The 16,152-nt window shown below is 33.8% G+C and overlaps 1 protein-coding gene across 1 annotated transcript in view; it reads left to right on the forward strand.

Moving 5' to 3' along the window:
- Positions 1–16,152, forward strand: part of LOC114336918 (protein PF3D7_1417600-like) — a 173,954-nt gene that overhangs the window by 128,565 nt on the left and 29,237 nt on the right. Inside the window, exon 5 of the mRNA XM_050641954.1 lies at positions 14,773–14,910. Within this exon, the coding sequence (XP_050497911.1) occupies positions 14,773–14,910 (138 nt within the window). The remainder of the gene's footprint in view (positions 1–14,772; positions 14,911–16,152) is intronic.

Genomic DNA, 16,152 nt, shown 5'->3' on the forward strand with positions numbered 1-16,152 from the left:
AAGCAAGCTCATTAGCAGAACCTAATTAAAAATTATTTTGCACATCATATTTGAAACATTATTTGGTGGAAAAATCTCATTTTTGTTGGCAAAAAAATATATTAATTTGTCTGGACTAAATTACAGTTCTGTTTTTAAAAAGGATATGTTACTATCAACATTCACACAGTGTTGCCAAACTGAATTTTGTTATTTTGAGTGGAAATTTTCCCAGCGATCTCCGAGGGTACAATACATAGTACATTTACAAAAACGCTGCCCAAGCTAATCCTATACGACGAGGAAGCTCACATGTCTGGTTATCTCTGCCCAATCGAATTTCATATCGTATGTACTTATGCGATGCAGTCTGCTCGATATCCCTTCCATCAATGGCGAAATTATGATTTAGCACCAGATTAATCATTATGCTTCTTGTTTTTTCTTCATTATTATTGCATCATCCATACGATCGAGTATAAGGACTATGTCATTTTCGAATCTCATATGACTTGAGTTTCTGTCCATTTATATTTATACCATACTCGTTCAGATCTGCCTTCTTTACAAGTATGTATGTTCTAACTACAAGCATTTTTTGGTCATTCGAGCCGGATCCATTAAAAAATCCTTTACTTTTGTGTTGGCAAAATAGGGAAACATACTTTACTTACTCAAATGGGGAAGCAACGTCTTGGTCAAGCCAAAGCTGTCGACCACAAATAATTATTCTGAAACATGATATGGGTCCGTTTCTCACTGAGTTCCAATTCGGTTTTGGTTTGTCCAATAATGTATAATATTATTTGCTATTGATATTTTTATCTTTTTCAAGATCATCATCATCATCATCCAGCCCTTTGCGTCCACTGCTGGACATAGGCCTCCTCATTTTTGTCCATTGTGCTCTATTTTGAGCACTTTGCATCCAATTTATTGACATTTTCTTGAGATCGTTAGTCTAACGAGTAGGTGGTCTTCCTCTACTTCTTTTGTCTAATCTCGGCCTTCACTCAAGTAATCTCTACGTCTACCTCCCATCACTGATTCGGGTGGCGTGTCCTGCCCAGTTCCATTTCAGGGTGGCAGTTCGTCGATCGGATAGTTCAGTGCGACTAGCGGCTGACCTACACTTTACTTCGCCTTGAGGTATGTGAGTTCAAGGCCAGCCCAGGCCATCGTAAGACAAAAAAGGCTAACGCGCCAGTATAAAATTCTAAATAAGAATCTGGCGCTTAGACTGGAATATGCGGGCATCTGATCGACCTATGAGGGAGTAGTACGGCAAGGGATAAGGGCTTGTGGCTCGGTGATACTTCCCCATAGATCCCTACCGAAGGGCGTTGACGCCTAAGAACGGTGTAATACAAAAAAAAAATTTGGGAAATTACATCGGTAACTCCTGTTCTTCGTCTTAAGTCTTCATTTCTAACTCGGTCACGAAGCGATATACTCAGCATTGACCTTTCCATTTTAATGTGGGCTATTTGCTGAATATTAGAAGTTGTAGTTGTCAATGTCAAAGTTTCGGCAACATAAGTCATCACAAGCAACACACATTGGTCAAAAAATTTTTTACGTTTTAAAGAAATTGGTATACCGCTTTTAAAGATGTCTTTGAGTTTTCCATAGGCTGCCCATGCTAGGTTTATTCTTATTCGTAGTTCGCATGTTTGGTTGTCTCTTGTGGTCTTTATTTCGTGTCCAAGGTATATGTATTTTTCCACTAGCTCTACTTCATTGTTTCCAATATTGATATTTCCGCTAGTTACTATTAGGTTTGTCATGAATTTTGTTTTGGAGATGTTTATTTTAAGACCTACACTGGCACACACTAACTGAAGTTCATGTAGCATTGTAGGTACATATCATCGTGAGGTTGTTAGAGAATAAAAATATGTCGTCTGCGAATTTCAAATTTGTTAATCTTCTACCATCAATATTCAGGCCTCGCTCTTTCCAAGTTTTTTACAAGCATATTCTAGTACTGCGGTAAACAGTTTAAACGATAAGGTATCGCCCTGTCGGACTCATCTGCCGATTGGGATATGGTCCGTGTTTATATGTAGTTTCACCGACATATTTGCGTTCTTGTGTGTATTGTAAATTAACCTGTGTATCGGTAGTCAATCCGGCATGATTGTAGTGCTTCCAGAATTTTGTCAAATTCCACCATGTCAAAGGCTTTATGTAAATCTACAAAAGCCAAAACGACTGGTCGATTGTATTCGATAGTCTTTTCTATTACCGTTTTAATGCTCTGTAGGTGATCATTTGTTCCAAATCCGGTACGAAATCCCTTTGCTCCATTGGCTGGTAGAAATCAAGTTTTTTTCTCAAGACGATTCGTTACTATTCTTGTAAGGAGTTTGTATAAGTGACTAAGAAGGCTTATAGGTCTGTAATTTTCTAATTTATGGGGATCTCCTTTTTGTACAATAGAATTACTTCAGCATTGTGTCATTTGTCGGGTATATTACTATCTAAAAGACACATGTTAAATAGGTTTTTATTTTCTTAAAAAGACAAGTGCCTCCGATTTTGATTGCATCAGTAACTACACAATCTTCGCCTGGAGATTTGTTATTCTTAGCTTTTCTTAGGGCTAGTTTTATTTCGTCTATTGTGATTTCCGGTACCGTAAAGTGAGGCTACTTTGTGACACTTTTTTATAGTACGTTCTTTAACGGTAAAATATTGCAAAACCTCTAAATTTTAAAGAACCTCTTGGATTGACATGAAATTTGGCATACACATAGCTAATAAGTCAAAGAAAAAAAGTGATATTGTGCCGATATGTGCTTTTGCCCCGGGGGTGGTTTTCACCCCTTCTTGGGGGTGAAAAAATATTTGTCCAAATTAAGTCCGGAAATAGACAAACTGATTAATTTTAAGTAACTTTTGCTCTATAGAGTTTTTTCACTAAGTCAATACTTTTTGAGTTATTTGCCAGTGGATATCTCTTCATTTTTTCAACAAAATAACCACGCTTTTAGAGGGTTTTTCGCAAATAACACAACTAGTAAGTGTTTTGTCGAAAAAGCATTCTTAGCAAAAATATAGCCTGTAAAAATTTTTAATGAATGGTGTATAAATCACGTCTCTATACCTAGTAGAAGTAGAGTTGTAGCTATTTAAAAATAGGTTCATATTCGTCAAATTCCAAATGGAATATTTTACCGTGAAATAACAAAAGATGAAGCACATTTCGGGGAAAACTCCTTACAACTTATTTAAAGTGTTTAAAAAAAGCTTCGTTTTTGTTTTACAAAAAAAATTTCTAGCATCAAAAGTAAACAAGTTACGCTCAAAATAAAAATAGTGCCCTTTTTTTGGTAAAAAAATCGGGAAAATCACCCCCTAATTAGTATCTCAAATAAACTTAATCGTTACGACTTCACAAGCTTCTTGACTCGTGTATGTATTGTTTATATAATCTGTAAGTTTCATTGGTTCAAAGTCCTTATTTTCGAAAGGGCCGTACTTAAAAGGGGTTGAACGAGTCACTGATCACGAATGTATGCAAATTTCGAAACACCAAGTCTTAATCAATTTTTGTCTACCAGAAAAACAAAAAAATACATGATATTCAGAAAAGCAATGCTGACTTTTTTGTTTTTCGTGATTTTTGGTATCTCTAATAATTTTTAAGTTAATTTGAAAAAAAACATTTTTCAAAATTAAAATTTTTAAAAATTTTACTTTAGAACCAAATTTTTTCAAAAATATGCACTTTGAATCGATGTAACTTACAGATCATATAAACACAACATAAGTAAAATGATTTGTGGAGCGGTAACGATTAATTTCGTTTCAGTTGATAATTAGGGGGTGGTCTTCCCGATTTTTTTTTTGCCAAAACAAAAGGGACCAACTTTATTTTGAGCGTAACTTGCTTAGATTTAATTCTAGAAACTTTTTATAAAAACAGAAATAAAGCTTTTTTAAACACTTTAAAAAAGTTAAAATGGGTTTTCCCCAAAAAGTGCTTAATTTTTTGGATATTTCACTTCGAAATATTCTATTTGAAATTTGGTGAATATGAATCTAGTTTTTATTGGCTATAACTCTGGTTCTACGAGGTTCAGAGACCTAATGCGTACACCATTTTTTTTACTTTTTTACAGGCTATATTTTTTCTAAGAACATTTTTTTCGACAAAATACTTACTTTTTGAGTTATTTGCGAAAAACCGTCTAAAAATGTAGTTATTTTGTTGAAAAATGAACATATTCACTAGCAAATAACTCGAAAAGTGTTGACTTGGCGAAAAAGCTTTATAGAACAAATTTACTTAAAATTAGTCAGTTTATCCATTTCCGAACTTATTTTGGAGAAACATTTTTTCACTCCCAAGAGGGGGTGAAAGTCACCCCCAGGGCAAAAGCACACATCGGCACCATATCACTTTTTTTCTTTGACATATAAGCTATGCGTATGCCAAATTTTATGTCAATCCAAGCGGTTCTTTAAAATTTAGAGCAAACACCGTGAAAGAATAGACTATTAGGTTTTGTGATGATATCGTACATACACCTTCGGTTTATTATAATTTTAAAAATATCATCTGAAAGCTCAATCCTTCCTCTATGTTCAGTGACAACTCGAATGCGCTATATGTTATATAAATCAAGAAAATGTCAAAAAAGTTGTCACAAAGTCGCTCCATGGGTGCGGGTTTCTTTGTGACACGTAAGTTTTTCTGCGATATTTATATGGAATTCTAACTGTGACACAACGAAACACTCGTACATTTTTACAAACAACATTTTAATGTTAACTGGAGGTAACATATTGTGTTAAAATATAAATTTACTTTGGTAGAAATATCTTCTAAAAATTCTTCTTCAAAAGTGAAAGTTTTCACGCCAACCTAAAATCACCTGTTTTGACGATGATCAAATCAGCTGTGGCATGACGAGCGAAGTTGCACTAGGAACTTTGGTTATTGTTCCCTAGATAGTGCACATAGTCTACTATTGAAATAAAGCATTTTAATTATTCCAGCATTTCTAATGGCTCTGCCAAGGTAATAAGTTTAACTTTAGAGGCCACTGTCACAAAGTAACCATATGTGTCACAAAGTAGCCTCACTTTACGGTAGCAGTTCTGATCCTTGGTTGACAATGCCCTTTTTCCTTGTTAATATTTCTGGTACTTGATCTTCTTTGCTATTTACTTTGTGTTGGTTTGTGTACAGCAATTTGTAGAAGTCTTCAACTATTTTAAGCGTTTCCTCTCTGTTGGTTGTAAGATGACCATTTCTATTTATTATCTGCCTTGTCTCCGTTCTCAGTCTTTTTCTCAATACTTTCATACTTCTATTGTTCTCAATGGTATGTTCGATTTGTTCTTGATTGTATTTTCGAGTGTATTGTCTAATAGCTTTGGATATTTCTTTATTTAATTTTTGTAGTTCGTTAGCTTTAGTTTCCGTGTCGCTTCTCATTTCTCTTCTTCTCTGCATTATTTGCCTGGTATTTTGGCTGATCTTCTCGTCTTTTCAAGATAGTCAATTAAAATTAGTCCTTTTCAATCCGAAAATACAGTGACCATGACCCACCGATCGTCTCTTGGCCGCTGGCTTCAGATCATTTTTGCCGGCTTCAGTCCAGTGCCGTGCGTTCATTCTGTTGTGTGTGGTATCTAGTAGTGGATCCAGGTTTCAACACGGTTACTAATGGACGCCAAAAGTTCGATGGATTGCGCTTCATAAGGTCCAAACACTCCTGAAAAGTGGTCACACGAATCATGTTTTTGATCAGTGGTCAGCAAACGCTTCACCTATCGGCAGGATAATTTTTTCATATTCAAAACTTCGTTCAAAATATGACCTGTGCGCTTTTTTACTTATTCTTATGGACTCTGCGCCAATTCATGCACCTTTATGCACATTTTCCGGTGAAACTGCATCGCTGGGCCGTCCACCGTAGATATATGGCCATTACGAAATTCACGGAACTACGGAACCAAAATTTGGCAGTGTATAGTATTTTTACTACAAAAGCGATATTACGTAGGTCAAAATTTTTGACGTAAGAGAACTGTCAAAACATTAGAATGTGACTTTTCATTATTGCCATGTTTATATTAAACATGGCAATAATCAAAGTCACAATCTAATGTTTTGACAGTTCTCTTACGTCAAAAATTTTGACCTACGTAATATCGCTTTTGTAGTAAAAATACTATAGTAGTAGTAATAATAATAATAATAATAATAAGACGTTTATTGTTCCAACAAAAAAAATATATACATTTACAAAAAAAAAACAGATTTGAAATGTGGCAGGAACAATGCGTTTTGGTATCAGCATCTGTATTTTACAAGAAAATACAGGGCTGTTGAACGCCAACTATTTAAATAAAAAAATGTTCTTACATTGTAATAATAATTAACCTAATAACTTAACCTAAACAGAAAAAAAAATCTAAATCTAAATTGACGTAGAAGGAAGAAGAAGAAAAAACGAAAGGAAAAGTACAAGAAAGGAAAATATGAAAAAGAGAGAGAAAAAAAAAGAAACGAGAAGAAGAAAGAAAGGAGCTGCTTACACATTTTTTTACTGATGATATAATAGTAGAGCTTTAATTTTCTTTTTGAAAGTAATAGGAGATAAATTACAATTAAAAATTTTATATTTATTAATAAGTGATGGAGCGATATAAGAAAATATTTTCTTAAAGATTTGCTTATTATGCTGGGGAATTCTAAGTGAGGTTGTAGGTCCCAAGTTTCTTCGGTGCATTTCATTACTGAAGTTTAATTTATTATATAGATACTTGGGCGTTTTTGTTTTAATTATCTTGTATGTAAAGTTTAGCGAGTGTAAAGTTCGCCTGTTGAACATGTTTAACCAACCAAGATCAAGAAGTTTATGAGAAACCCTCTGACGTCTGCGTATTCCAAAAATAAATCTAAGACAAGAATTTTGTACTTTTTGTACCCTTTTTTTATTAACAAAACTTAAAAATGGTCCATATATATGATCACAGTGATTAAAGTGAGGAAGAATCAACGACTCACAAAGCATTGCTTTTGTTTTGATATTAAGAAAATGCCTGTGGGGGTATAAAGCTTTTAGCATGGAGTAAGCCTTTTTTAAACACAAATTAATGTGATTGTTAAAATTTAATTTGGTATCCATAGTAAGTCCTAAATTTTTGGCGGATGCTTGAAAAATAATAGTGTTGTTATCTATACAAGGTACAATATTCGTTGACAGCAGGGGCGGCTCTAGCTCACCTGCCGCCGGGGTGCAAACTCTTGTGTGCCGCCCCTTCTGGGCGATAAGTTGAAGGAGGTTACAGCCTAGAAAATAAGACTTATTTCCTATATACCGTGAAGAAGGTGAACGACATAAGGGAAGCTAGATAGGTAGAGAACTATTCTTAAAATAAACCAAACAATTTTATTTATTTAGTTATATCACAATTTAATAACATCAGATATATATTTAATTAAATGAAAAGTAAGTCACATATGTATATACATATTATGTACCAGATGTAAAAACAAATTATAAAAAATTACGTACTTATACCTATATCCGAATACATACTTATGATAATAATACACATCTTGAAATAGGTAGGTATTATTTAATGTTTGACCATATTTTTCAAAAGCTAAAATCAATTTTTCTAGATTTTCGGATAGCAAATTCTTTTATAATGTCATTAATATCTATGTCAACATCATTTTCAATGCTTATTATAGCTAGATTTGAAAGCCTTTCTTGTGTCATACTAGACCTTAAATAGTTTTTTATAATCTTTAATTTGGAAAATGATCTTTCACCCTCAGCAACAGTAACCGGTAATGTTAAATAAATACGTAAAGCAATCGACAAATTTGGAAATGTGCTAATCAAGTTATTTTTAAATAAATATCCTAAAACATCAATTGCAGAGGAGGTAGATTTTAAATAGGTCGGTAAAATTTCAATTTCATTCAGCAAATCGACTGCATTTATATCAGAATGCTTAGTTTGAAAATCTGTCAATTTATTTTGCAAATCCGCGCAATACTTTAATTTATCATTTGAATTTAAATTTTTAAAAGCATCAAGGTTGTGTAAAAACGAAAAACAGTTGTTGTGATCACTTAACAATTCGAACCTTTCATCTAATTTAGTTATGGCAGTGTCTAATAAAAAAAAGTAAAAATTTACTTTAAAGTGTAACTCTGGATTTTGTATAGCGTCATCTCTTCCTTCATAATTAAACATAGGTCTTCGTTTTCTAGGTCGTACAGTGCCAACTGCTGGAAAACTAATTTCGCAGTCTAATTCTTCAGCAATAATTTTTTATTCATTAAGCATTTCTTTATAAGCTAAGTCTGTACGACATTCAGTTAAATATTTTTTTACTTCTTCTAACATTTTAGCAGCCTCTGGAAGTATCACAGTAGATTTCTGCATAATTTTGCTTACAGTATTAATTTTTAATAAAATATTATACCAAGTTACCAAGGAACAAACAAATTTGTACGACTTTATTTTTGAAATCAAAGAATATGCCAAATTTTTTGTGTCGTTATCTTTATTTGAATCACTATAAATAAAGAACAAAGCATCATAAATTTTTTCTAAATTAAAACGAAGGGCTTTCACAGCATCAATGCGGCTTTCCCATCGTGTATCGGAAAGTGATTTTAGAGTTAAAGTAGGCAGTTCTTTTTTTAAGACTTGCCAGCGCGATGTTGATGCCGAAAAAAATACATATAATTCTTGGACAATGGCAAAGAAATTTGTAACTTCCAAAGAACATTTTGCAGCATCATTTACAACTAAATTAAGACTATGCGCTGCACATGGTACATAAAATGCTCTAGGATTTATATCCAAAATTTTTTTTGTAAGCCAATTTTTTTGCCTTTCATATTGGCACCATTGTCGTAGCCTTGGCCGCGCATGTCATTAATATCAATATTTAAGCCTTCCAAAAAATTCAATAAAAACGTCATTAATCCTTGTCCAGTTGTGTCAGTAACAGAGCAAAATCCAAGAAAATGCTCTCTTATCTCAACATTTTTTGTTAAGGGGTTAAGATAAACAAATCTAAAAATTATTGTAATTTGCTCTTCATGACTTATGTCAGGTGTACAATCTAAAATTATAGAATAATATTTACAATGTTTCAGTGTGTTAACAATGGTGTTTTTGATATTTTCTCCTATTACAGTTATCAGTTCATTTTGAATGTTATGACCAAGATAATGAGGCATATTGCGGTGTTCAGCTTTTTCAATGCGATTAATGTGCTCTGCTAAAACATTGTCAAATTTTGAAACACTTTCTATTAGTTTTAAAAAGTTTCCATTATCATTTTGAAATATCTTTTCTGTATTTTTAAAAGCCAAATTTTGTCTAGCCAAAAACTGAATAATGTATATAATTCTTTCAATAACTGCCATCCACCTTTTTTTTTCACGGTCCATTTGGGCCTGATTAATCGAATCTACAGTTCTTCCTTTCATTATATTTTGTTTTAAATCAACATATTGTCTCACACTTTGAAAATGTGCTACACTTTTTTCATGTCGTTCTATATTTCTCGATAAATGACGCCAATCTTTGTAACCTATTTCATCATTAAAAGCATTTATTGCACTGCTAAATAGTTTACAGTAAAAACAAAACACAGAATCACTAGATTTAGAATAAACGAGCCAGTCCCGTATAACCGTTTCATTATTTCCTAGTTTCTTAAGAAAATACGTAGTTGAAAATGATCGATTAGAATCATCTAATGGAAATGTAAAATTTTTTATTTGTACCGGACCTATTTCAAGTAGTGAGAGCTTGACATTATCTGAAATACTTTGTGGCCAAAGGGCAGGATCTGTCAATGAATCGATGATATTCGCATTCATTACTGAACTCGAATTATTACTGATATGATCAGAAAATGCAGTAGTTGTTACCGAGGCTGCTGCGGTCGGTGTTAATGTTGCTTCCGATGCTGACGTTGCTGAAATTTCTTCCATCGGAGTATCGGTAGAAGTTTCAGTAACACCCATCATTGTATCTTCAACAGTTTTTTCGAAAACTGGATTCATATCTGAACTTGTTGATGGTCCTGGTTGAACTTTCTGAAGAAACTTGCTTATAGAACTCGTGCATTTTTTCACTTTTTCTTCTTTTTCCAGTTTCCGTTTCAGATATTGGAAACCAGAAAGTTTTTGTCTTCCATCAGCCATCTGCAATAATTTAAAAAAATAAATAAAAATACTACAACCCTCTAGCCAGACGTGAGTTTCATTAATGTACAAAAAGAATTGTTTTACAGTCCTCGTTTAATAGGTAGTAACTTTAATAACATTCTTACCTTGAGTTTGACGATGCTGTATCTCTATGGGCACTTCTGCGGTTTTTCAAAACTCACGACACTGTACTATTTAATCAAGTAAAGTTAAAATAACGTAAAGCAGGAACTCAAGAAGTCACTGGTTTAAATTCAAATTTCAGATAGAAACTAAAAATTTTTTAAGAAAACCGATTTTTATAAACTTTGAAAGGCGGTCCTTTCCCCATTAAACCAATGGGACTCCTATTTCTTTAATTGTTAAAATGTCTCCTCCCATCTAAAGGGTTCCTAATTTTCGTAGAGAGAAAATATATCAACGTCATCTATTCTACGTAAATAGATATTTAATACAAAAGATTTTTTACCATTTTTCAAAGGTTTACCGAGAAGGATTGACCTTTTTTTGGTAACAACTTCCGCTCGAACACATTTAAGATTCACAGACGCCCCCCTGTTGATTCAGTTCTAAGAAGCTTCCTAAATTGAGTATTTTCTAAAAACTTTCAGATTTGTTCACGCCGAGACAGTGGCGTACACTTTAAAGTAGGCTATATAATATACAGCATATTAAGTGTAGGTAGGTACATCTTAGTAAAAAAGCGTTTGTGCATATGCGTATGTAAACATGGAACTTGTCATTCGTTATGATCCAGCTGCCGCCCCCTATAACCTGCCGCCCGGGTGCCGTGCACCCCTTGCACCCCCGCTTAAGACGCCACTGGTTGACAGATGCTCACGTTGATTTTCAGAACAGAAAAGATTTTCAGCAAATCTAAAGCACACAAAGATAATACCTGAAGATTCAATGCAAGTAGCCAAATTATATATTTTAGATCTACTTCATAAGTGAATATAATATTTTGTTTACGTTTGAGAACAGTATTCATTGAAGTAAATTTAATACAAAAAAAAACAATCATATTATATAAAAAACAAAAGAAGAAAAGTTGTAAATTAGATTACAAATGCTGGTGTTATTGCTTTTTTACATTTAATTGAACAAATTTTAAGAAATATTCAATTATTAATGGAATATTAATTTCGATTAACGACATTTTATGGATAACAATTTAAACAAAAAAATGTCTGTGCAAAATAAACGAACAGATATTTGTGAAACGTATTGTTCTAAATAATACAAAATTGTATTAATTAAAAATTGTTATTCGTTTATATAATGAAAAGAGATATTTTATACTAAAAAAAAACATAAGCAAATAAAGTCAGGGCATATAATTATTATGAGAATAGCAGTCTACCTTGGATCAACAGGGATGTCCAATATGTCCTTCTCATTCTGAACACGGATAATACTACCACCACTTTTTACGTAAATAATGTCATTAAGGCAAAAAGCACTTTTTGATGAGAACTTTTGCATTGCCGAATTTAGTAATTGTACTCGATATTTAGTTAGGTCTTCCTTAATCACAATGTTAGTATGTTTTAATAATTTGCGACACTTTAATATTTCAGAATGTTTGTTTACATCCACGAGTTGAACTAGAACTGCCGGAGGTTTATCATTAGTCGGGTTTTTGCGGCAACTCGAAAACTATTTTTGATATCCTTGTCTGAGAAGGTAGTTAATTTTAATTTAGATTTAAATAAAGTACACAATTTTTCTTTTAAATTTTCATTCTCCGAAACTTCAAGACCAAAAATTCTAATATTTTGGTTTCGAGAGAACTGCTCACTATTATCAACCGCCATTTTAAGTTGTGTATATTCAGAATTTACCTTTTTCAGCTCTTGCTTTAAAGTCAACACTTCATTTTCGACACTTTTAAGCCTATTTTCAAATTTCCCCTCAATTTTTTTTGTAAATTTCATCAGCTGTTTGAGACATATGTTGTTGATTAAAGAATGCGCTACATTCCTGCGCAACAATCTGTTTAATGTCCTCCAGGTCAGTGCGAGTTAGAACCATTTTTCTCTATCTTATGGAAGTTTCGCACGATTTTTCAAATTACAATCACAAGTTGAGCAATATTCCAACACTTTTCACACTTTTTCCACAGTTAATTTCACTTATAAATCCTTAATTTTCTTAAAAATGTGCTCAGCGACTTGACACTGACATGCCTTACTTACAGCGCCATCTTATCTCATTGTAGGTATACTCATAGTCTGAAGGAAAAAGTACCCTCGGAGATCGGTGGAAAAAATTTACACCCAAAATAACAAAATTCAGTTTGGCAACACTGTGCGAAAGTTGATAGTAACATATCCTTTTTAAGATAAGCACAACTGTAATTTAGTCCAAACAAATTTGTTAAGGCAATACGTGAAGTATCCTCAACAATGGTAACCTGTTACGGTTAGAGAAATATATTTCCATAGGTATAGCTGGTTAACGAGTAGATAAATCAAATGTGTTAAAGTGTTATCTGCATAAATGGCACACAGAATATTTGCTATGAGAGGTATATGGTTCAAAATGCATACAGTATCACGGTTAATAAGTTATTTTCACAATATATGTAGAGTTCAACACTTACAATTTTATTCCTTGTTGAAGTCGCCATCAGAGCTCTGATTGAATACCATAATCCATTGCAGAACCATAATAGTTGTAAGGCACTCACTAATATGCTAAATAAATTATCGTTGTTAATACTGAGCAAATTGAATAATCTAAGCGGTATAAAACGATTAGCTAAAAAGACCGGTATGCGGCCTTTCGTTTGAAAGCTATTGACGATCTGCTAGCGGCGAGGGGTTGAAATGCAAGTGTCCACAATAACCTGGTATTTCCAGAAAGGTCTACATAAATACTACTTGAGTTTTAAGAAATCAGTAGTACAGGGGCGTAACTAATTATTTTAGTGAGCCGTGTATAATATATTTATTGTACAAAATTAATATATTTTTTTGCCAAAAAATGAGATTTTTCAACCAATAATGTTTCAAATATGATGTGCAAAATAATTTTTAATTGGGTTAATGGGCTTGCTTTTTGTTGTCATTAAAGTAAAAAAAGAAACTAAATTTCACTCATTAAATCATTATTGTCCGGTTATCGTCTTAATTATTTTAACTGTACTAATATCCGTCGAGTAATTCTGAATGATAAATAGGTTGTTAAAACATTTTATCTGTAGCGGCTTCTGGAATATCTTAAAAATATCGAATTTCATTGATAAAATGCGCATATTCCACCGATCTTCGCTTCGACCATACATTTATTTATTAGTCCCATAATATTTATTCAGAATTCTTTTGCTTCCTTCGCCATTTTAATTCTTAAAAAAAATGTTTAATGAGAGATCGAAAATCTTTCTGCATATGGGACCGTTCAAGTATTACGTAACGCAGGTGGGGGAGGGGGTTCAAAAATCTTCAAAAATTGCGTTACGCAATAGTTAAACGCCCATTAGAGTGCGTTACGAAGGGAGGAGGGGGTCAAAAATCTTCAAAAATCGCGTTACGTAATACTTGAACGTTCCCTATGCGTCATTTTTTCAAACACGTTAACTTTAAGCAGGTGTCAAAGGGCTGGCATGACTGCACGAGCTAAAATTTGACATGTATGCCTAAAAAAGGTTAGACTTTCCAGAACTAATGTTTTTTTTTGTGAGATCATAGCGCCTCAATCGGCAAAGGAAGTTACTTATCAGATCACCAGGACCTCGATTTTTGACCCTTCGCTTCGTTATCGAACGTATTCGCTTCGTATCTGTTTCGTGAACAGATAGCGAATTATCGATAACGAAGCGAAAGGTGAAAAATCGAGGTCCTAATACTCTATTGATCAATTTTAATATCCACTTTAGTTAGTTTTTTTTTATTAGACCTGGATACCGGGCACCAAAAAAAAAGTTGATTAATAGCAATCTGAAAATTTGTTAAGAGCTTAACGGTGTCTAGTCGAACAAACTTTTATCTATAGGAACACTGGAACAGGGGAAGTTTGTAACCCCCCCCCCATTGGGATGTACGTTGAGCTCTATACGCTTAACACCATAGCCCGCAGAGACCTTCCAGTAGTTGTAACCCCCCCCCCCCAGGATCATCCTGGTTACGCCTATGTTTTAATGAGTGGAATACGAAGAACATGTTAAATGACAGGAATCATGTCGGTTAGTAATAGCAGTCTGATTTTTGCATGAGAGTTTAACGAAAGGGTAACAAATCAATTGGATGTTCTGTCCGACAAAATACATGGGACGTTTTCATATTCTGACGTTCCAAATTTTTTAACCGTTCCACAATTGAAGCTTTCCCTGTTCCAGTGTTACCGTACATCAAAGTTTGTCTGACTAGACACCGTTAAGCTGTTAACAAATTTTCAGCTTGCTATTAATCAACTTTTTTTGGTACGCGGGATCCAGGTCTATATGATTTTTAAGATTATTTGCGGAGCAATTTTTTATAAAACCTTCCTCATAAAACTGTTCAGCTAATTTTGTGGAGAACTGTATCAAATAGAAGAACAACAAAACGCCCTGGATTTATATTAAATGCATTTTTGTGTTTCAGGTACGACAGAAATCCCCGAAACAAACGAATCCGATGACACAGAAAAAATTGGAAGTATCCTTCACGATTCAGTTGACTCAGACATTATAGTAATAGATGATGACAGCGATGTGTTAGAAGTTATCGGTAAAGCCAGAGGTAAAGCACTAAATATAACAACAGAAGATAAAATTGCAGATAAGACACATCATGTAAATTCCAACGATGAAGTTACTTATGGTAAAATTAGAAGTGATAATATTCTTTCAATAACTAAACTAGAAAGTGATAATAAAAGTGATAATAATGTTACATTAACTAAAATACCAATTGATAATCATGTTTCAATATCTAAAATATCTACTGATGCAACTAAATTAGCAGAAATGTCGGTTTCAGTAGGAAGTGCAACACCTGTTGCCATAACGAAGATACCAACAGATATAATATGCTCACATCCTGTAAACACACCAGTAACTCAAGTGCAGACGATTGGATCTAAAAGAATTACCAACGTTAAAGATTTACGATTAAAACTACCAACACCTAATAGGAAAGAATCCGATGCCGAATATACCTCTATCAGCAAAGATACACAGTCCAATGAGGTTTGCTTGCTTGAAAAACCCTTAGAATGTAGCCTACCAATGGGCTACGAATATATGCCTGTGGAAAGATTATTTCGGAAAAACAAAGTAAACCTCGTTGGTGTAAGCAAACCTGAAGAGTTTTATTCCACTTCATACAAAAATCAGGTCTACACCCCATCCGAAACGCTCTTACGCGAAGAAAACATTTTCAAAGAAAAAGCAAGTTTGGGTAATAAAGCATATTTTTGTGAGATTCAGGTAATGGACCTTGAATCGCCGAACCCTTACAACTCCGGAGGTTTCTCAGGGTACACCTCATCCGGTAGTGATTCACCATCAGTAGTTAAGAATTCGATTGGTTTGGTATCCCCTTCAGCCTCTACTCCCAGAATTCGCTCAGGTTACGCCTCATCCGAAAGTAATTCGCCATCAGTGGTTAAGAAATCTATTGACTTGCTATCCCCTTTGGCCTCTACTCCCAGAATTAATTCAACGGAGAACTGGAAAACATGGATAACACAAGAAAAGAATCAAGATCTTCTAAAGCAGCTATATTTTGTCAAAAATCAATCAGTGGAGACCATAAGCAACGCAGGAAGCGACTACTCTCCACCTATTTCGCATTCAGAAAATGACTCTTTTTTAAAAATAGATAATACTTGGTACAGAGTTAAGCAAGATGTAGTACAATGTATTCCAAAAGGTAAACTATCTTACGATAGAGAACGTAACTGGTTGCGACGCTATTTCGATGACAAACAGTTGGAACAGTTTCTTGAAAACGCTGACATCAACTCGGCTATAGCATCTG

Source organism: Diabrotica virgifera, chromosome 1, assembly GCF_917563875.1.
Source record: "Diabrotica virgifera virgifera chromosome 1, PGI_DIABVI_V3a".
In the NCBI taxonomy this organism is placed as follows: domain Eukaryota; kingdom Metazoa; phylum Arthropoda; class Insecta; order Coleoptera; family Chrysomelidae; genus Diabrotica; species Diabrotica virgifera.